At 38.0% G+C, this 23,365-nt stretch overlaps 1 protein-coding gene across 3 annotated transcripts in view; it reads left to right on the forward strand.

Moving 5' to 3' along the window:
• The window catches only part of lsamp (limbic system associated membrane protein), a 723,288-nt gene that overhangs the window by 621,837 nt on the left and 78,086 nt on the right, over positions 1–23,365 (forward strand). For all 3 annotated transcript variants that reach the window (XM_016678993.1, XM_007566764.2, XM_007566763.2), the window contains 2 exons: positions 20,175–20,319; positions 21,865–21,952. In XM_016678993.1, coding sequence (XP_016534479.1) covers positions 20,175–20,319; positions 21,865–21,952 — 233 coding nt within the window. The remainder of the gene's footprint in view (positions 1–20,174; positions 20,320–21,864; positions 21,953–23,365) is intronic.

Raw genomic sequence — 23,365 nt, forward strand, 5'->3', positions numbered from 1 at the left:
TTAGGTTCGTCTTCACACCCCTGTAACTTCTACATATTTTGTTACGTTAAAATGACAAACACTGTAACCCATAGCAAATGTGGAATAAGATGATCTGATACCAAAATTGGAGTTTTGCAACCCTGAGCCCTAACTTTGTACATAACCCTGAACTCACCATTCCTGATGTGAAACATGGTGGTGACGGCATAATGCAGTGCAATGGCTTAGATTAGATCAAAGCATATTCATCTGTTAGAGTCCAGTTAACATCTAGACATAAATCCAAATCAGAATGATTTGGATACATGATTTGAAAACCGACGTTCCTCCATCCAATCTAATGGTGCTTGAGCTTTTTCTTAGGCCGTAAATGTCTCATAACATAAGATAGTTTTTTTTCTTCTATTTTTACAGTTACTCAAAGCGCTTTTGGTTGTAATGTGGCAAAATGTAAAAAGGCAAAAAAAAATAAATTAAAAACAAAATCTGAGTACTTCTGCAAGGCACTCTGGGATGCAAAAACACATTTATCTTTTTTTTTTGTAATTACGGTTATTTTCATAGTTATGAACAACAAAGGCGTGCTTTAGACACAAAAAATTAGTAAAGCTATATTTGAATAAAACTGCAAATGGAAGAACCAAAAAGCTAAAATTGGGTGCAGGGATCTGAAAAATCTTCAACTGAGCTTCTTCACAAAAACATGCAGTCGAAAAGGCCTCATAAATCAAAAATGCTTTGTGAAATTAGTCTATTCACAGCTCCGACACAGCTACTTCATCACAACTTTTTTTTTTTTTTACACTGTAAAACAATGCTAAAAAAAAAAAATCTGTGTTTAGCCAACTTGCCTCTCAGCCCTACTCAAACTCTTCAGAGGAGATGCTCTCAGAAGCATAAACTGACAGCACCTTCTGTTTGTGGTTTCAAAAAAGCCGTCTAATTTTCTCTCTTTGTGTGAACTCCTTGCTCTGTCACTTTCTGAAGCGAGGTTGGAGAACAGCGCTGTCCATGCAGTAAACAGCTTGCTCGTTTTCTTCATCACAAACAAACAACATACTCTCGGAATAGAAAGGGCATAAGAAATGTCAGACCATTTAAAGCATTTCACAGTAACCCTGAATTAATTGTTTATGTTATAAATGATACTCTCCTGTGCTAAAAAGCAGCATGTAGAAACCCACTGTTGTGCTTTTGGCTGCCTCTCCTTTGAAAGCAACTGCATAAACAATTTGTTCTCATTTTGTACCTTTACAATGCTTTTACGAATTTCCTCTGTCCTTTAAACCTCACTTTGTTTTTTTCCTTCTCAAAGACACTTTGTTGTTTTTCTTTTTACTTAAGACTATGAGCTTGGCACTGTTGCTTGAAAAAGAAGAAAACATGAAAACAGCTAAAAAAAAAAAATCATGAGCAACTCGCTGTCCTCAAAGGCATCCTGTAAATTCTGCTCCGTTTTCCCCACAGTGCAGTAAATATATTGCAATTTTGGACATGTTTATTACTAATGTAAAAATGACTTGTGTTGGTATGTACTAAACCAAGTTGGTCACCAATTTATTGCTTATATTACAATAAAGATTAGGAAAGACAGACTGACCAGGAGGAAGAGAATGAATGGACGGACAAAGCTGTCACTTCACTGGAGAGGTGGTAGGATGCGTTTAATTATGAGCATAAGATAATCAAATATTTATTTAAATGTCATAAGAGGGGAACTGTTTTGCACAACTGTTTTGTTGTGCTACAAAATGGCACATGGTGCCATTTTGTAGCACAATCAAGTAACTCTAAGCTTCAGTTTTGAAAATGCTGTAAATCAAATACGACTTTGTATTTCAATGCTATAAAATTGGGCCTCTGTCTCTTTAAGAAATCCTGCTGTTTCTCACACTTCACCTACAGGAAGTCATCAAAACATCAAAGCATGATCTACTTCTTTAAAGGTTTTGGCTTTTGTTCCTTTTCCAAGAACACTGTTGGCTTCTGTCTTGTCTGAGTCATCTGGGAACCCCACTTTAGTGGACTGAGGGAGAGAGAGAGAGGCTTGGACTTATTATAAAAGTAATGAGTTCAAATCAATCAATTAATACAGGTAATCAGTGGAGGATAGCAGAGATTTGAAAAAAAAATGAACCTGTGAGAGCCTCATTTCTTCCTGGTTGGTAGGGGATAAAACATTAAATACTGACAAATATTGGTCATTTCAAATTAATGCAAAGTGATTTTTCTGGGGGGCATCAGGGTTTAGATTTTGTTTCTCACAGATAAGCGTACCTACAACAGAAATCACTGACCCCTTCATTCTTTGTGATGTACGTGGGAAAAGCTGAAGAATAAAAAATAAAATCAATGTTGTATCAAGTACTTATTTTCTCCACTGTATGCAAATTCATCTCCAAATAACAATGTAAGCCACTGTACAGGGTTCGTTTGCTGAAGAACTTGAGAAAAGATCTGATTCTAACAAATCACCTTTCTGACTCTAGTTCCTGCATGCATGTACCCAGAGTGACTGCAGTTAAAGCTGAAAGCAACTGCTTCTGCCTAATTTGTCTGGATTAAATTCAGATGTCTTTAAGTGGGTTTGTAACTTGTAGAAACATTCTTAAAGTTTATCTTAAGGTTAGGAATTCAGAAGGTGAACTTCTGTGTGCCCTAAAAAAAACCAAAAAAAAAAAACCTCAAACTCTGCTTGTTAGTGGAACTTTTCTGTATGAATATTTCTCTCTCATTATCCATGTAGGAGGCTAAGAGAATGTGTACATATACCGATTTTTATCCTTATTGGTTTTATGAGGCAGTGTTGCTTGTCATCAAGGTGTCGTCTATTGTTGATCGAAGGTACTCAGCAGTCATTCTGGTTGAAAGACAATATAACACTTGGCACTGATTCACTACCTTTTCCCTTAAAGCCTTTAGCTTTAAGGACTTTTGTCTCTGACTGAACAAAGTTCTTATGGAAGGTGACAACAGTGTGAGGCTGGCACAAAGGGATTTCCCATTTTACTGTCACGTCAAAGTGATATGCTACATGCCACAAAGCCAGTTCCAATCTACCTGTAACAAATACAGAATTGTCCATGTCGAGATGCCACAAAATGGGTTTTCCAGTTGATGGGAATGGGTTGACCAAAGCAAGCACCTTGGAGGGGAAACAAAATCCGTCACAGTTCAAATGAACCCGAGCAGTAATGGTCGCCACGTAGCACTGGTCCAAACCAATGGATTGTGCCGATGCCATCAGGAGTCCAGGTGACGTCACTGTTCCAAAAAGATAAGATTATTACTTCCTCTGCATCCTGGAAAATCCAGATTTTAGTTGCTGTCCAGCAAACTGTGTGTGCAAAAATGTTTTTAAAGCAGGTAGTGTTCTGTAGGCTTGTTCTTTATTCTTTATGTTTCATGATTGAAAATCAATAAATGTGTTGTTCCTAATCTTTTTCTGGAGAACATTTCAGTAAAAAGATAGATAAATGTTTAAAAACCTTTGTCACGCTTCATCACATGCTGCCAGGTTACAGCCACAATCCTGGGTGTCTTTTATTCAAATTTTAAGTGATAAACCAAGACCGGGTAGCGCATATTAAATTGTCACCTCCAAAATGCTTACAAGTCAGACATACAACAGGTTCTGTCAGGTTACTTCTGTCCAGATGACAGTGAAGACGTTAAAGTAAAAGTAAAACTCAGCTGGTTTAGGAATCTCAGTGCCCATTAGATACATAGTTGGTTAAGTGTTGATCTCTAAAAGTGGGGAGTTAGCTGGGGATGTGCTTGGCACTTTAGACAACAAAAGTGGCGGGAGGTATTATATATTTCAGACCCATATCAATCAATCAACTTTATTCTGAGATCACATTTTTAAAAAGCACTGGAGTAGTGTGTCATTTTATAGCAATCAAAAAAGCTGTTACTTTCCATTTGAAAATTCAAAAACAGCTTTAAGGAAATCTGACCTGGGATCAGTCTTATCTGCCTTTAGCCTCACAGTACTTCACAAACCACAGAACGGTTATCATTTGATGGATAGGTATTATTTATTTTAATTTTGCAGCTATGCAATTAATTAGTGTTGATATTGCCGTCTCTATAAAACTTTTGGGCTGTAACATAACAAAATGTGGTGCAAATTACTCTTGTTTTTGTCTCGTATATTAGCCAGCCAGTAAAATAATGTATTCAACTTGATTGAGCTTACATTACAAAGCCTCAAATTCTGGAAGAGCAGAGACTCTAAAATTAATGGAGCCTTACTCTAACTTTTGCAGGAGTGTAAAATTTTTCTCTGCCTCAGATAGACGATACAATAGCACAGCAAGGAATCTGACACAACATGCAGGTTTACTCTGCAGCTAATACACAGCATTTCCTCACTGTGTGTTGTGAGAAGTTGAGTCGTCTTGTTGCCTTAAGGAGGACTATATAAAGAGGCAAACAATGTGTGGCATTTTGGTTTAAACAACCTTCCTTATCGTCACTTCTGCCGGAGGCTAATTTCCTTCTTCACAGAGTCGGAGTTTTACCACAGGGGCATAGTTTCTTTGTTTATTAAACCACCGCTGTGATGAAATTACATTCCTCTGCTCATTGATTTTCTAATGTCAGTTGAGTATTTCAGCACGAGTATTAGCTTTAAGATTTTTTGTCTCTTCCCCGTAGCTATAAAAGTAAAAGAAGAGTAAAAGTAAAGATGTTTCTAAGCCTACAGACACTTTTCTCTGTCTTCTTCCATCCCTTTCTCTTGTCAGAGCTGCTTGGCATTATCTGCTGGGAAAGTTATTCTGAGGGGAAAATAATTTTTAAAAAATCACTTGCTCTCCCCTTTCCCCCATCGTTCTCCTACATTTTGAAAAAAATAACTTTAAGCTGTAACAACACTGAATAAATTTTAGCCTACATTGACATAATTGCTTTGGTCACTTCAAAAGTTCATCAAAATTTATTGACAAAGTCCATTAACATTTGTTTAAGTGAAGATAATATTACCTTTTCTAGAATTCTTATCATATTCCATGTGATAAATTGTTACATCATCATTTTGTATATTTGTATAGTTTGCAAAATTTTAAAGGCTAACCAGATTTTCTGCTTTTGCATTGTCTCCTTTTGTACCAATTCCTTTCTTATCCTAACCTATGTCGTTCAATAAACTACTCCACACCAAGTTATTTAGTCAACGGCTTTTGGATGTATCACTTGGATAAATTAGCATAATCATGGGAAAATCTCAGTAATAACTAAATTTTTATCATGGTAAAAATCAGTTTGGCCCATGGAAAAGGGTAGTTAAACATGCAAATTAACGATAGAACAGAATATCTAGTGTTTCTCCAAAATTGATATTGCGGAGCAACACACAACTATGACTTTCTAGTATAAGATATAATGTTAAATATGACTATAATAGGTTAGTTAAAACAAATTGAATAAATAATTCACCAAAGAAGATATTTGTCTTCACAGGCTGCTCGCTCCTTATGTATATCTGCTTGAATCCTAGTTTATATAACTGAATGAAAATCATCACATTTCAACATGCTTTGAATGCTCCAGTGACAACGAATTGCTGAAAAGAAATGATCTTCTTTTCTACGGGACAGAAGTTGTTCCATTTTGAAAGAGATAATGTTAACGCTGAAGCTCTTTCCCTTTATGTAGAACCATACCTGCTTTTATCATTGCTGCCATTAGATCCTTCTTTCACACGGTGGAGTCTCAATGGTACCGAGTTCAGTTCACACCAAGCGCTTTACCCATGATGATGACACAGTGGCAATCTTTGCTTGCAGAGTTGCAGAACTACTCATGGAATTCCTTACCTATTGACTGGAGGATGACATATATGATATCTTTTTTTGTTGTTTTTTTGTTTGTTTGCTTTGCTTGGAGCATCTTCTAGCTCGACTGTTGACCTTATAAATTTATACCCTGTGAGTTACTCTCCAGTTTAAGCGTTGAGTACAATTTTCACACAAACAATTCCCAGGATTCAATTTATTGGAGATTACTCATGCAGTGTAATAATAGATATTGTGTTATTATTTAAAATCACAATTTTATGAGTTATTTGTTTAATTAGTCTGCCACACTTTTTCTCTCTGTGGTTCTTTCACCTTTGCTTTTCTGTAGCAGAAAGCACGGTGTGCTATGAAGACGAACCTTGTGTTTGTTTACCTTGTACCACTCTACCATATAATTTAACAATAATTTAAGTCAAAGATATGATTGGAATTTATTTGCAGTCATCTGTGAGTCCCCTGCTGATCCTAAATTATGTTCCTACCGTGTCATTATCTTGAGGCAATGAGTTTTGTGGCACAGCCTAATGGGGCTGCTGGGGCCTGTGCCTTACCGCCTGCATAATCTAATGACCGGATCAATGAATCAATACATTTTCACTTCATTATCATCTCGCTTTGTGGTCTAGATCAAGGGAGTATGGAAGGGTCTCCGTCAGCCCAAAAGCATTTGCTAGAACACCGTGGAACAGGGGATTAACATTAACTGCACACGTTTTCCTGGGTTTCTATGAACAGGTGCAAACTCAGCATGAAATGGATGATTAAAAAACATATTTTAGAAAACAGCCTTGAGCTGATTCAACCCTTTTGCTCTGATGTTCTCAGTAGCATGCTAAAGGTGTTATCATTAGAAAACCTTGATGAGACTCAAGGGAGCACTTGAAAATAAGTTATCCCTGGTGCTAAGTACTTTGAAATTACTGTTAAACATTAGTGGGAGTCCATGTGTAAATGGATTTGTTGGAAGACGAATAATGATCACAACCCATGCAAATAACTATGATAACGCTCTTCTGGTGTTGTGTTCATACTATAGACAACAAAGGCTAGAGGTTGGGCCTATCTTCGTGGGAGAATGACTTCTTCAAATAAATAAGAAAGACTGATGTCCAGATGTTGACTATTTAAGGACAGGTATTTCTTTCTTTCTTGAGATCCCCTCATAACAAATCACCACATTATCAAAATGTTGATAAGTAGTTTCTATCACTTTGAGGGAGCCTACTGCTTCGTTCCATCTGAGCAGTATGGCATGGGTCAATGTGATTTAGAGTGATTTTGACGCATCTGATGAGCCTCCACATAGACTCTGAATGTAAACCAAATGTGCCTGATGTTCAAAACACATTTGGGGTGTGAACACACCATCGAGCATCTGCATTCAAAGTGCACACAAGTCGAATTTGGACGCGTTTTTAACACATGCAACGCGTTTGGTGTGAATGCCCCGTTAGGGTGGAGCTACTGGCATCACACTAAGCAGTCTGTTGATTGGAGTCTGAAAAACATGACAAAGCTTTTGAGGTGAGCTTGAGGAGATGGGACCTGTGAGTATCAAGAGACGACGATGAGGATAACGAGAATTAAATGAGAACGCAAATTAACTGAATCACAAAAACTAAAATGCAAGGAAGTTTTCTATTTTAAATGAGCCAAAAGTTCAAGTAAGCAAATCCTAAACTAATTTACATATTTAAAGAAGAAAAACATTTAGACCATAGTCCAACAGTCTTGTAGGTTATGTCGAGAAAAGTCGAGCTCATCCCACTTCCCCATGCTGGAGATTTTAGTTTAATAATAACAATAAATAAAGTTATCTTTAAAACTGATTACACAGGTGACATCAAGACCCAACAGTAGAGTCAGACTGTATAAAATGAATCTGGTTCTGTGTGTTGTTATTGTGTCCTGCAAAATTTGCTTTAATTCTACTACTTTCTATTTAATCATAAAAAATCATAGTCCGGCAGAAAGAGAGTCATGGAACAGGAAGAGCAGGTTTCCTGAAGAAAGAGGAAGTTTCCAGCCTGCAGTGTTTAAAAATAGTTCAGAGTACTCATTTCAAGGCATTAAAGGTTTAAAGAATAAAATCTAAACATTTTGAGTAATTGGATAAAACCCAGAGTAAAATACTTAAATTAATAATGATAACTTATAATTAAGCCAATAATTAATATTGGTTTAACAAGTGGTTGATGTTGGTTTGATTATAAGAATATTTGCACTTACTCTTACACTTGTGGAAGTACTTACAGGTGGAAGAAGTGACTGCAACTTTGATATCAAATAATTAGAATAATGGATTATTCTTGGTTTCTTTTCAGAAATGTCTAATAACTCGCATCATGATTATAATAAGAGTAACTAATAAGTAATGGTTATTATAAAATTATAAATGAATGCTAAATCAGAGAAACTAAAAGGTTATAAATGTGATTTTGACATTGAACTTGAAAGGGTGTAAAATTTGTAACTGTAACTAAAGGTCACTGATGATGTGTTGGAGGTAGATGGTAGGTGAAAGGTCAGGGGAAAAGAGGAACTGATAGGAGAGCAGAGATGACCAAGGCCTTATTGCTGAACTTCAACTTTCCTAAGAAAAGGTTAGACACAAGAGGACTGTTGAGCAACCCTGGGTCATTAGAACAGACATCATGTCTCCAAGACGGTGACGGATATGAGATCAGCGGTCCAAGCAGTCAGCCATTGAAACAGGCACAGCAACAAAGCTAGCCAATGCAAATGCACCAAAAGGGTGGATAAACCCTTTATAAGGTGAGTGCAAAAGAGGAATCTTTGGTTGGATCTTTCAGGCAGCTTCGAGCCAAGATCGAGATGGACAAAGAACTCTGCAGCTGAAGAAGAGCCGGAGCCACAGAGCCAAAGACTGCTCTGCACATGGGGACCAACCCGTTAGCCCTGCAACATGTGGCTTCAAATTGCCCTTCTCTCACCAGCTGGGTTCAGACCCCAAAGACCAAGGAAAAGATGAAGATAAAGACAAAGGCAAAGAGGAAGAACTGGTGTGTTCCTTCCATGAGACCAGCTGGTCTACTTCACGATGGACCAGAAAGATCGTGAGACGAGGAGAAAGGAGCTACAGAGCTGCAAGACAAGAAGCTGAGGACAGCTACGCGCATGAGGAAGTCACCCTGAGGCCCTGGACCTGCTGCTCTATGTCAGTATTCTTCCTGTACTGGGAGCCTCCTGCTGCTGCAACACCTTCTTCTTCATCAGGCCAGTTCTGGGGTTCAAAATGCCAAACTCCATCCATCTCTCAAAGTTTCCCTTTTTTAGTTGACACTGTCAGCATTAGGGAAAGATAGGCTAGATTATTAATTTTACTTATTTGATTACTTCTGCTACTGAATTAAGCTGTACTGACCTTGCAAAATTGCCCTACTAATAAAATAATTGGCATTAAGGAAATCTAAAAGATGTTGTGGACATTCAATTAATGAGTCACCTTAAAGTTCTTTGATGGTTGTAAAATAGCTGTGAAGTTTGATTCTGGGAGGAAAAGTGGAAAATGTTTTATAGGTTGCTTTTAGCCAAAACAACACCCTTGGGACTCGCCCGAGTCACTAAAACCTACTTGGTTCAGTAACAAGTGCAAGTTGTAATAAAGAGAAAGAGCGACCATTAACAGGTGTGCTCTGTGAAACTAGCTGATTGCGGGCTGCTCGATCTGGCTAATTCACAGNTGCTAAATCAGAGAAACTAAAAGGTTATAAATGTGATTTTGACATTGAACTTGAAAGGGTGTAAAATTTGTAACTGTAACTAAAGGTCACTGATGATGTGTTGGAGGTAGATGGTAGGTGAAAGGTCAGGGGAAAAGAGGAACTGATAGGAGAGCAGAGGTGACCAAGGCCTTATTGCTGAACCTCAACTGTCCTAAGTTAGACACAAGAGGACTGTTGAGCAACCCTGGGTCATTAGAACAGACATCATGTCTCCAAGACGGTGATGGATATGAGATCATCGGTCCAAGCAGTCAGCCAATGAAACAGGCACAGCAACAAAGCTAGCCAATGCAAATGCACCAAAAGGGTGGACAAATCCTTTATAAGGTGAGGGCAAAAGAGGAATCTTTGGTTGGATCCTTCAGGCAGCTTCAAGCCAAGATCGAGATGGACAAAGAACTCTGCAGCTGAAGAAGGGACCATGTGCAGAGCCGAAGACTGTTCTGCACATGGGGACCAACCCGTTAGCCCCGCAACATGTGGCTTCAAATTGCCCTTCTCTCACCAGCTGGGTTCGAAACCCCAAAGACCAAGGCAAAGATGAAGATAAAGACAAAGGCAAAGAACAAAGGCAAAGAGGAAGAACTGGTGTGTTCCTTCCATGAGACCAGCTCATCTACATCTCCATGGACCAGAAAGATCGTGAGACGAGGAGAAAGGAGCTACAGAGCTGCAAGACAAGGAGCTGAGGACAGCTATGCCCATGAGGAAGTCACTGTGAGGCCCGAGACCTGCTTCTCTAAGTCAGTATTCTTCCTGTACTGGGAGCCTCCTGCTGCTGCAACATTTCCTTCATCAGGCCAGTTCTGGGGTTCAAGATGCCAACCTCCATCCATCTCTCAAGGTTTCCCTTTTTTAGTTGACAGTGTCAACATTAGGGAAAGATGGATTAGATTATTGATTTTACTTATTTGATTACTGATTTAAGCTGTACTGACCCTTGCAAAATTGCCTTACTAATAAAATAATTAGCATTAAGAAAATCTAAAAGATGTTGTGGACATTCAATTAATGAGTCACCTGAAAGTTCTTTGATGGTTGTAAAATAGCTATGAAGTTTGATTCTGGGAGGAAAGTGGAAAATGTTTTATAGGTTGCTTTTAGCCAAAACAACACCCTTGGGACTCGTCCGAGTCACTAAAACCTACCTGGTTCAGTAACAAGTGCAAGTTGTAATAAAGAGAAAGAGCGACCGGTAACAGGTGTCCTCTATGAAACTAGCTGATTGCAGGCTGCTCGATCTGGCTAATTCACAGGGTGAAAAAGGGTGGGACATCTGGATGGAGGTCGTCAGAAACCAGGCTAGTCTTTCTCGTGCCCAACTTAAACAGAATGTCCTCTATATTCTCATCTGCAGTAATTCTCACGAGTTAGAGGCTTCTCGGACCCGTTAGACGGAGAGCTGGAGAGCAACATCTCCCTCTTCTCAGAAGGGGAAGTAGAGAGAGAGAGAAGGGGGGGGGGGGGGGGTTGCGCAACAACAGTTAGTTAAAAATAAATAAATAAATAAATAAAAAACACAGTTACTGTTATAAAAACTGGTGATATTAGGCTCGTAGCCTTTGGTTATTTTAGCAAAATCAAAAGCAGTGTTTATTAATTGAACACACTCACTGTTATGTCCTTATGGTGACATGTGAGACAAGGCAAGCTAACTGATTATAAGGACAAGTTCAGAAAGTGCTTTCTTGACATATTAAGTGATTGAAGTGCATTACCCAGGCTCAGTACAGATTTATTTAAATTATATATCCAGTATTCCCATTAGCCTGGAGGTTTCTGCATAAAAAAGATGAGTAGCTGTCCGCTTTGTATGTCTCCCCCTTCCTCTTTGGCATTTCTGTTAGCTCTGCCAACCCTTGCAGCAAATCACAGAAGACCTATGTGACCTTCTCATTTGACACAGCATCTGTCAGTCATATTTGATCTTTTGACTCTGGCAGCAGAGCTGGCTAACCTGCAGAGCCTGCTTACAAATGTTGCAGTTATAGAGCCAAATAACATCAAACGGGAAGCTTGAAAGTTTTGAAAATTAGCCAACAAGGAACAAAAAAACAAAAAAAAAAAATGTAGTCACTGGCATGGAAAAGTCATGAAAAAAAAAAACTGTCCCCTGAATCACAAATAACCATTACAGATGGGTGAGATGAAGCTGCCTATAAGTCATAAAAGACAGCAAATCTCTTGGCTTATTTCTCTATGATTTTCTGAATTCTACTAGAGCTCCTCTAGATGTGCATGGAATTTCATTTAGCTCTAGCACAGGCCTGGCTTGTGATTCTTTAACGTGAACATTTCCTGGAAGTATGAAAGGAAAACTTGGCCAACAAAACCAAAATAAACCTCTTCTATTCTAGACAGAAGTTATTCTAAATGTTCAGCACCTCCAGACTACATGAAGCAGCCAGGTCTGGGGTATTTTATCTGTTTATAAAAGCATCGTTTTTTGCCTCCCCTCCTCTGCTCTCCTTCTTTGGCACTGCATAATCAAGTGATTCACCTCTTTGTAGCTTTAATGCACCAAAGCAGAACACTCTGATGGATCACATAGGAGAAAAATATGGAGAGCAGAGAAACGAGGCAGTCATTTCACAGTGTCAGGCTTAGATACAAGCCCTTATGTGACATCCTACAAAAATAAAAGGAAGTTGCGTGTTGAGATGTCAAAACAGAATAAAGACGGCAAAGAGCTGAAAAGGTTTTGACTCTATAGCCAGTAATTGCAGATTAATGTGTGTAATCTGCACCTGTGAGAGGCAAGTCGCTCACATTGCAGCAATAATAACTATGCTGTTCATGCCTTCATTCAGCAAGATGAAAACCACCCTGGATATAGACATCAACAAAAACATAGGTGCAAAAAGGAGGTGACGTTTTATCTATCATTACTTTGTCCATCTTCCACAAACACTGTTACGGTAATGCTATATGGTCAGAGCAACTTTAAACTGGAGAGCAGGGAGTGAGCTAAAAAGAAAAAAAAAAAAGGGAATGAGGTAAGAATGGGACCGAAGAGAGAGACTGTGGCAATTGAAAGAAATTATGTGGCAAGGATGAATATTGAAGACCCGGGAAAGAGAGCAAAAACAGACAAGGCGTGTATGAAAAGGTAAAAAAAGGATAACTTAGAAGAATAAGAGTGACAAAGGGAGAAAATATGTCTGAGGCAGGAAGCACAGTACATCTCCTGAGATTTAATAGTAGCAAGCTGCCCTCGCCATACATCCTCCTGCCTACATCTCAATGAGGCACCATCTGTCACTGGCTCGTTACGTTCGACCCCTTCTCCCTCATAATCCTACCTTGCACGAAAACACAATGCAGGAAAAGGAAAAAAAAAAATAAAAGTGGAAGAATGACAGAGTTTACATATGTAATTCAAACATCAGGCCTCCTTCAACCTTGACTTGTACTCTGTGTGCACAATTATTAGGCAAGTGAATAGTTTGACCATGTTATTTTGGAGGCATGCTTTCTAACTCCAAGCTGGATCAACTTGAACGCTTAATGGATTTATTCATAGCAGCTGATGTGTAATGAGAAAGGGAAGGCTATGGTCTAAAGAGGTCAACACGCCATCAAGGTGTGTATAATTATTAGGCAGCTTCTTTTTTTTTGCACAAAATCGGGGCCGAAAAAGAGATTTAACCAACTCCGTAAAGTCAAAAATCAACAAAAGTCTCTCAGAGGGATAAGTGTGTAAATAAACACACATATTCCACACTTATGCACAGGAGTTAACTTTAAAATGTTGTGAATGCACAACTTGGTAGAAACTTTAAAAACTTTACTAAGCACAACAAAATAAATATATATAAATATATATATGTATATATTCAACTTAGTCCACACAAAGGCATTGCGGTAAGCTTACATCTGAATTATGCTCATGAATAGCTCATACAATAAAATGACTGGTTTGTAGTTGTTTTTGATTAATAATATTCTCCCCTGTGGTTGAACAGGCTAAGACTCAAAACAATCAGTGTAGTGCTGATTAACAGCTTGCTCTGAGCACTGAAACATGCAAACCAAAATGGAGGAGTTTCATGCTGAGGGAATTATTTGGTTGTTTGTGGCTATCAACAGAATTTGAAAAAGGACAAAAACAATCAATAGATGGAGTTCTATATATGTGCTGCGGCAAAGGGAAAATAACATCCAACCTTAGCTGAATGGGCTTAAAGTAAAGTTAGTTTTTCTTTCTTTCTTTTTTTTTTTTGTATTCATCACAGTTGCTAAGAACTTCCTGTTAATTGTCTGTGATATTCTGTTTTCCCAGCATAACAATAAGATGTGTACCTGTAGATTATTCTGAGTTTTCAGGGAAATAGTGGAGTTGACCAGTAAACTGAAAAAGGTTCATCTCTTGATTTTTTTGTTTTTGTTTTCTTGTTTGTTTGTTTGTTTTTTAACTGCATGCAAGTGTTTTTGGGGTGAGTTAGTGCATTTTAACAGGAGAAAAATACACAACAAATGACAAATCAGCACATTAAATGTTAATCTCACATAAAATCAGTCATCTATCAGCTCAAGTCTCAGGCCTAAATCCTGTAGAAAGGGATGAGCTGAAAAGAAGAGAACATCAGTGAGTCTCTGAACCTATTAAAGAGATTTTGTGAAGAATAATGGTTAGAAATATACTTCAACTGAGTGTTGTCCATCTCCAATTAAAAACTACACACTTTAATGTATACTTAAATTATGACATTTTGTAATGTATGGAGGCATGGGAAGTTTATAGATTGTAACATCGCCTGAGCAAGAAATGTTGACTAAAGTCATTTGACAAGAGCAGAAAAGGACCTTTTTGTAGGACTTGATTTTTCAGATAAAACCTTTTATGTACTTTTTTTGTTTACTCTTTTACATGATTATTTAGAGATTCCTCATTCATAGTGCTCTTAACTTCAGGGAACTAAAGGGAACACTCAAATAACACATCCTAGATCTGAATGAATGAAATATTCTCATTGAATACTTTGTTCTGTACAAAGTTGAATGTGCTGACAACAAAATCACACAAAAATCATCAATGGAAATCAAATTTATTAACCAATGGAGGCCTGGATTTGGAGCCACACACACAAAGTGAAATGTTCCCTTTATTTTTTTTGAGCAGTATATTTCAATTCCAATGTTGTGTAACATTGCCACTGCTTTGCTTAATAAGGTCATTCAAGACAAACTAGTAAACATATAGTGGTAGAGGTGGAAGTATTGTACAGTACCATTCACTCTTAGATTTGTATGTATTTGAAAAGTCACTGCTTCTGAGTTTCAATCTTATTAATAAGAGTTTCAATCTTATTAAAGTATATTATATATATATATATATATTTATATTTATTTTTTTTTAAGAGGCTTTACAATAATTAATTCATGTTCTTCCATTTGTCTCGATACATTTGCAGCACTGTCATTTTGCTGCTTGGATTAATTAATTATTTTAAATTTTGTAGTTTATTTTGAAGATTCTGGACTTTTTATTTTTTTTATTTTTGCAAAGTTCTGGTGATAACTCTTGACATCTTCATTCAGTATAAGTCCAAATAAGAGAAGCTCACAGCAAATAATCCAGGGATCAAAGTGAATTTCTTGATTATTTATGACACAAATATTAAAAAAAAAATATATAGAAAAATGGGACTTGCAAGGTGAGAAAACACACACACACACAAAGTATGCCTACAGACACCAAAGACATCGCAGTCAATTCACCTCCAGCGAGTTCAAGTGGCAAAAATGCTCCCAGTGAAGAAACCCTTTGTGACACAGAACCTCCAGTCAATATGAGGTGTAAGGAAGGAAGGGATCAGTAGGCATAGATTTTAAAATACTATGGGGGTGGAAAAAGATATCAGAATTATAAAGAAAAAGAGGATGAAAATTGTTTTGTTAACGGGTGAGAAATGTCAGAGACATGAGAAGAAGAGAAAAAGATGAGGTCAGGTGAGGAGAGTTGGGTATTGATGCTACAGTGGGTGGTGTGGCTCCTCTGTCAGTCTTGGCACATCGTTCATCTCATTACACTTTCACTCTCCGGCTCCAGCATGCTCTCTGGTCCTCCCCCACGGCTAGCCCCGGAGCAGGGTTCCGTCCCGCCCAGCTCTCCTGTCAACACAAGCCCAACTCAGCAGCTCTGGCCCAGGCATCTGTCAGCCCACACAGTCCCCTGTCAGCCACAGCCTATTGGCCAGCTCATATTGACACTGCACACTGCGCCAGAAAAAGACTATAATATACCGCAGCAGAGCATCTATCAACAAAGCTCCCGGTGAGCCAGAAGCCGAGGCATCCATCACCGAAACACTCTTCCAAAACCTTGCACTGATCTCTGTGGGGTCTGTCGCTCGACAGCTTTAAAATCACATTAATTTGCAAAACATTTGGCTGAAATTAGGAAGCACTGACATTTTTTATTTATTTTTTTTTTCATGACAATGGAAACTCTGGGGTTGTTTTGCAGATCATAAGGTGGACTTTACAGATGGAGACACTCTATCTGTTTGCCAAAAAAATAACAAAACAGATGAATATTGCCAAACTAGATTACCTAGCTAAGATACTAAATTATACTAAAGCCTGAACCTCGGTATTGGGATGCATTTCCTTTTCTGTTCAACTGTGGGATTCTGTTTCAGTGACATTGAGTTCCATGGGAAAGATGAGCTGAATATGTTAGCAATGAAACCAACCAAAGACAGGTGCACTGTTTGTTTTTTAGTCTACGACTTTAGGACAACCAAGGAAAGACCCACCTTGACAGCTTCTCTGCTGAGCAGAAGTGAGACCTACAGGCAGACGGCTTTGACGAGTGATGGGATACTCTCCACCTCACGGCCAGTGGCTCATTAGCGAGAACAGAAAATGGTTGCTACTGGGAGTGCTGTGCAGACTGAGCTGAGAGTAGCACAGACTCGGCATGAACAATTCTGCAAAAGAAAGAGAAAGCAAAGGCCAAGTCGAAGGAGAGACGGGGAAAACGTCGATCAATGAATTGTACATTTGATTTCAGCAATGTGCTTTTCACCTCTGCTCTGGAAAACTGATGAGCAGGAAATAGTTGAGAAGAAACCTGTTGAAAGCAGCGACAAGGACCAGGATGTGAGGCAGCCTTGGTGAACAAGAAAACAATTACATCAATAGGATTTGGGGAGAAGTTCTGTTTTACAAAGGTAATAATGAAGAAAGCATATAAACAGGAAAATGTTTTAGGAGGAACATTACAGTATAGTTCTCCGAAAGTGAAATAGTTTTTAATCGGCTTTGACTTTGTTCTATATCAGCAGTTTTTGAAGTGAAGAGAAAGTAGACTGCATAGTTAAAAATATATATTTAGTTGAAATTAACTGTGACGAGGATGATAGTTCCGTCCTAAATTGATCCAATTGTTGAAGAAATTTGCTATGAATTGTGCATATTTATTGGTAATCAAATGTAATGAGAACACAAATAATCTGAATCAGATTTATTGACCAATATTGGGAATTTGGTTTCACATGCGGATAGTGTATAAACTGATAAGATAGGATATGATACGAAGAAAGGCTGCTTTTTGTGGAGATAGTGTTGTCTTAGAGACAAATAAAATACTGACCTGTTGGATAACTTCTTTAAAAAGTAAAAAAATAAAAAATAAATAAAAGTCTGCATCCTGATGCCAGGACTTTTCTGCCAGATAAAAGCACCATATGGACAAACACTCTAGTAGTAAATTATTTATCAACTATCTGTCTGTCTTTCATATCTTTGAAAGCCACTGGTTACAACACTGTAGACATTTGGAACATAAAATTAAAACTGAGATTGGGAACATATTGGGAAATTAAGTAAATATTTAAATTCACAAAGCCAAAGTGCGTTGTGTGAAAAATAGAAAAAAAAAAAATAAATAATTTTTTCTCCAGTCAATAGAAAAAGATCTCCAGAGTTTTCTAAAAAGACAAACCAAGCACATCTAACTAAAGTTGTTCCTAAAGATGAGGCTACAAGCCCCATCATGGACACTGGATCTTTTTCTAGCATAAATGTTTGTCATCACAAAAAAACTTTAAGCTTTTAGACATCAATCCCACCATTGACAGTTAACAGAGTAAAAATTATGCATCTATCTCAGCAAGCTTAATTTAAACAAAAAAAGTGACTGTCTCATATCTAAAAAGATAATAAAGTGACTGAAAGGTTAAAATAAACCCACATACATATATTTCAATTCGGTAACAGCCTGACTTTCAACTTATTTGTTCGTTCAGGTTAAATTTGGATGCTACCTATGTTTGATATGTTGTGTGCAGGAATAAAAATCTTGTCTACTGGGATGAACTTTAAGGAGGTTTTAGGCAAACTGTGAAAAGAGTCATTTCTCTCCACTTTCACTAAATGTTTGCTAAGTATGAGGGATTGCTGCAAACTGACTCGATACAATCAGCTGTGCTTCCTTGGATAGATCATTGCAGCGTTTGATCAACTGACTTTAACATATTCTAATTAAGATTGACATAGAGTTCATGTGATTGTATCAGAATCGGACTTTTTTATGACTTATATGCAATATGTTTTCCCACTCGTCACTTTATATACAGAAACTGAAGCTAATCGGCGACGAAGAGAAAACAAGTGAAGAGAAAACAAAGCCAAATGCAACCATTCTATCACCCCAGAGAGTTTCCTGCCTTCCTGAGAACACAAAAAAGCTTCTCAGTTTGTCAATGTCTGCCTTCGGGTTGTATAAGGGTTGTAGAACATTAACTCCTTAAAAAGTAAGGCTCGTTGAACACTCAACAGCATTACTTGTCTGAAGCCTTTTGTGTTTGTCAGACTGAAAAGGCTTTCACAGAAGGGAGGATACCTGCAGATGTTTCTGTATACCCACATACGTTTGTGATGAGGTAGTCTTGTTCAAAGATGCTAAAGCAGATAAGCCCTGATCTCTTTCTTCTTTATTCTGCTCAGAGTTAGTTCCAACTCTGAGCAGAGTCATCTCAGTGGCTGAAACCAGTGCAGATTTTTTTTTCAGGATATACGGTGCCGATGATTTGTATGAAACCTGCATTGCAAGGTTACGTCATCCGTGAACGATTTTAAGTCAACAAGGCTCAAAATTTTAACGAAAACAAAGAAACTGAGTCGTAAACTAATCGATGCTCCGTTTTTGAGACGGTTGAGTCAGACTCCATTATCTCCTCCAGACGTTTCCTCTGGATTATGGATGGTTTTGGGGGAAAGGGTTCTTCCTCAAGCCCCGTGCATATAGGAAACTGTCTGAATCAGTTTAGCATGCTGCTCTTTTAATTAGACCCCTGAAGATTTTTGAAACTAAAATGGATAAGTGCTTGTGGATGAGGAAAGTGGGAGTTATATGTTAGACAGTCGATAACTACAGACAGCTATCACAGTTCCACATAAAGGGAAGGCGCATCAGCAGGGATTCGAGCTGCAAGTAAAAGCCATCAAAGATCTGACATTCACCTCCCACTGGGTCACACACTGGGGTGACTGAACTGTCACATTTGAGCATCACTGGAGGTCAACTGCCTCAACTGCCTCGCTAATCTAATCCCTCGTCGGCCAATCCAAAGTAGGGCGCTTAACCAAGGCTCGGAGAGTTGCATGAATTTACATATGAGGTACATCTATTGTCAGCTTGCATTACAGCTTATATCCATTCTCAGTTACTCTGACATCCTCTTACATTTACATTTATTCATTAGGAAGATGCTCAGCTCCTTCGCTTCATGTGTGAGATGTCTTAGCGTAAGCTTACCTGGCATTAAGCTCTACAATGACAGGAGAGAGTCTTTTTTATGATCAGAGAAAGAGGGTTGCTGTTAAAGAGGATGTGTTTATCACAAAGAGATGGCTTATAGGAGAAGGACAAGTCGAGAAGGACTGCAAAAGAGAACACTTACAAATTTTGATGTAGTTTATTGGATTTTAGGTGATAGACCGATGCAAAGTAGCCTGTAATTGAGACATGGTAGGAGGCGTGAAGAGGGTTTTAAAAAACAATGTATGCATTTAGACCCACTGAATCAATACCTTGTAGAACTATATTTTGTTGGAGTATGTGTTTACCAGCTTTGGACATATAGAGAGTGAAATATTTACCTTCTTTATAAAATACTGCAGCTCAGGGCTTTTCAAATATGGGGTAAGTACCCCATCACCCCCCTCATCCCTCTGTCCCACTCCGGGTGTGCAGCTCTTCTGGGTGGGGGCAAGGGAGCGACATTAGAAAAAAAAAAAAAAAAAGAGAGGCCTTTTCAGTCATACTGACCACCTAAAGTTCTTTATAGTACGAACACATTCACTCATTTGTGCTCACAAATGTACACATGTTCGAAAATTGGTAGTCAACTTGGGGTTGAGAGCCTTTCCCAGGAGCACATTACCACTTGACAGGAGGAAGCTGGAATCAAACCCACAGCCTTCTGATTGCAAAACCACTATTCTGTCACTGATCTCTATTTAGGCACCTCCATTTATATCTCAAAAATCCCTTGTTTTCATTCATCATACATGTCATTTTTCTAATATGATTTCTCTTCTGTTTGTATTCATTAAAAGGTGAGCTGGGGTGTTTTGTTTCTCCCCCTCCCCCCAACCGCTTATGTGGCGTTCTCTTCTTCTGTGTTTGCAGGTGTTATGTTGATGACAAAGTCTCCAAGGTGGCCTGGCTCAATCGATCCAACATTATTTTTGCTGGTGAGGACAAGTGGTCCCTGGACCCCAGAGTAGACCTGGTGACTAAAGGGCAACTGGAGTACAGCCTACGCATACAAAAGGTAATGTTGACCACTGCAGTACCACATCTGAGCACATGATGATAAGAAGAAGAAAATATGTGCCATAAATAGTTTAACACTGAAAATTTAGTTTTTTTAATGTCTATCAAAAAGATAGACATGTTCTCCAGTCTTTTCCTTCTTGAAGGATAGCCAGTCTGTCATGCTATATTAATACCCCATAGAAAAAGGAAGTTGTGGCTTACTGATTGAATCTTCCTAGTCACAAGGATCAAAAGGCATATTTTATCCTTTTTTTTCCTTTTTTTTCCATTTTCAGGCTTGGCAGTCATAATTATATTCATTTCCACAAGTCAAGAAATTTGTGGGGGGAAAAAAAAAAACTGAGTGCAAGCAAGCCAAGGACACAGCTTAAAGTTGCCAAAGACTGATAATGTTGGGAATGAAACATTAAACCCAGGCATAAGTACATAATGCAGTGTCCACCAAAGATTGTAAAGTAAGAAAGTAGTGAAAAGCATGACCTGTTCTTTAATATGAGGTCATAAGGCTAAGATTCATGTTGATTTGTTTGATGAGGAGGATGAAGTCAGGAGAAATGTTTGATGGCAGTGATGAAGCCTAACACACCCACATCAGACCCAAAGATTTACAAATTCTCTGGGGAAAATCCAGCCTGCCTGTAATTCATCATGGTGGGCAAAGACCCATTATGACAAAAAAATATGATTAAAACAGAAATTCTGGCAACATTTGGGTAATTTCTGGCCCTTCTTTTTCACTGATGCTGTGTGTAAGACTCTGTTTGTCAGAGGAAGGATGTTGAGCTTAACCTAATCTAACCCAACATAAAATACCGAACAAAAGAGTATGAGAGCAAATCATTGACTGGGGACTGCAGTTTGTGTTGAGTATAGTATTCTCTGTGGCTGGAGGTGAAATTTGAACAGAATAGTCCAAACAAATCAATACACAGAATTAAGAAGGTTAAATTAAATAGAAGCGGTCAAACAAAGTGCAGAAAAGCAGAAAGAGGTTTATGTTATAACTCCCATTTGTGGTCACATTCAGCCACAATAAAGCAATGATCTTTAAAAGTCTTTAAAGTTAAGAGACCATTTTTAAGGCAACTTTTGCTTGCTTTTGTTTGTGTTTTTGTTGCCTCCATAAAAGTTGGCAGTCTTCTCAGAGAAAACCCCTACCATGAAGAGGGTTATTGATTTTGTTGTTGAACCAGACTTTCTGGAAACAGAGGCATGACTACGAGACCTCTGTTTCCAAAACGGTGCAAACTTCAAACATGTATAATAAAATGCATGAGCGGTGGGAATAAGTTCTTATTTCACTTTTTCCAAAATTATGAAGTCTGACTGATTTCCCTGTTAATTTAAGTATATCATAAGGTAATTTTGAAAATAACTTGTCTAAATAACCAAGATTTAGAATGCAAGTATGAGGAAAACTGTGATAATGAAGCAATAGATACATTAAGAGGTTTGTAAAGTTTTTTTTTTTTTGTAGGAATGTCAAAATACAACTTTTTTAAGAATATGACAATAAAAATTTCCCTTTCTTCCTCTTTAGGTGGATGTGTATGATGAAGGCTCATATACCTGCTCCATACAAACCAAGCAGCAGCCTAAGACCTCACAGGTGTACCTCATCGTACAAGGTAAGCTGCAAACACCTGCTCCCAAGGTCCATACCGCATGGTTTCCCATGGTTACCGACGAGATATACCTGGAAATTATCTTAAAACTTGCTCTTTTAATTTACATTCTTCTCTGACATATCTCAACTGTGTCAAAAGTCCCAAGCTTAGCCGGTGTTCTTAGAGGCAGCAGACATCATTACCACTCTTCAATTCCTTAATGTGGAAACATGTCGTTCTAAGATCTTAGCAGTGAAATCTCAGAATGTGCTCAGTGAGAATACACAGGCAGTTTGATACAATTGTCTGCCCACAGCAGTACACTCCTTTTCATTTGCCATTTCAAATGATTTCTAAGTGCGCTTGACAAGCCTTTTTAACATTTGTCTTATATAACATAGAGCATGAAGGTATTTGTCCTGAAAGCAGTAGAACTGACAGAAAGACATGATCAGAGGTGCTTCGGGATTTTTTCCTATTCCATCTTTACATGCAGGCCAGAGCTACTGGTTGATGTAATGATACATTCCGCTTATGAAACAAGACACGATTTTAAATTTCTAAGAGACAAGAGATATGATTGTAATGAATTTAAGCATCCACTTTTTTTTTTGTTATGTTTTCACTAGTGATGTGTCTTCTGTGTCAAGGCTTCAAAGCGGGCCTCGCGCAATTCAGGAGGATTTTTATGAAGCGTGTATCGAGTCTAGTGTTGATGGTGTAGGCAGTGACTTTTGAAATCGTTTACCATAATCAGTTTTTGCATCTCGATTGACTTCCTCAAAGAGGAAATAAAAGGCAAACAAGCTTAATGGCTAGAGCACATCCACGTTCTGCATTTTCCTGAAAAATGTTCCACCTTGTTCTCTGACGATGCGGCACCAGATCTTTAATAGAAACATCAATTCGTAGATAGTCCATACAACGAAAAGCAACTTCACAATATATTTTTTTAATTATTATTATTATTTATTTTAGATGAAGGAAACTTGGGTCCATGTTAACATGCATTATTTTAATGTGTTGATTATAAAGCTTTCATGAACAATAACAAGATCAATATTTAAACCCAAAATATCAAATACTGAACTGAAGCCAGTCCTAAAAAGAAAAAAATGCTGACTCAAATTTAAATTGAATCCCCTGTAGTCTATTTTGTCTACATGCTCTGTAACCTCTTTGTTCTTTTAGAGAAAATGCGAATATCAAGATACACTGACTATTATATTAAAAATATTTTTATTTGATGTATAAAAATACGTCAAATAGAAACTGCTCAGATTGAAGCAACTGAGCAGTTTTGTAGAGTATTTACCTCTTCCTTTCTTCTTTCAGTCTGCTTTGGAATCATAAATGAATGAGAGAAATAGGAACATCTGATGCCGCACCAAGGTCAAAACAGACAGATTCATTATCTTTCCTAATGTAATTGTA

This window comes from Poecilia formosa, unplaced genomic scaffold (genome assembly GCF_000485575.1).
Source record: "Poecilia formosa unplaced genomic scaffold, Poecilia_formosa-5.1.2 Scaffold198, whole genome shotgun sequence".
NCBI classification, from domain to species: domain Eukaryota; kingdom Metazoa; phylum Chordata; class Actinopteri; order Cyprinodontiformes; family Poeciliidae; genus Poecilia; species Poecilia formosa.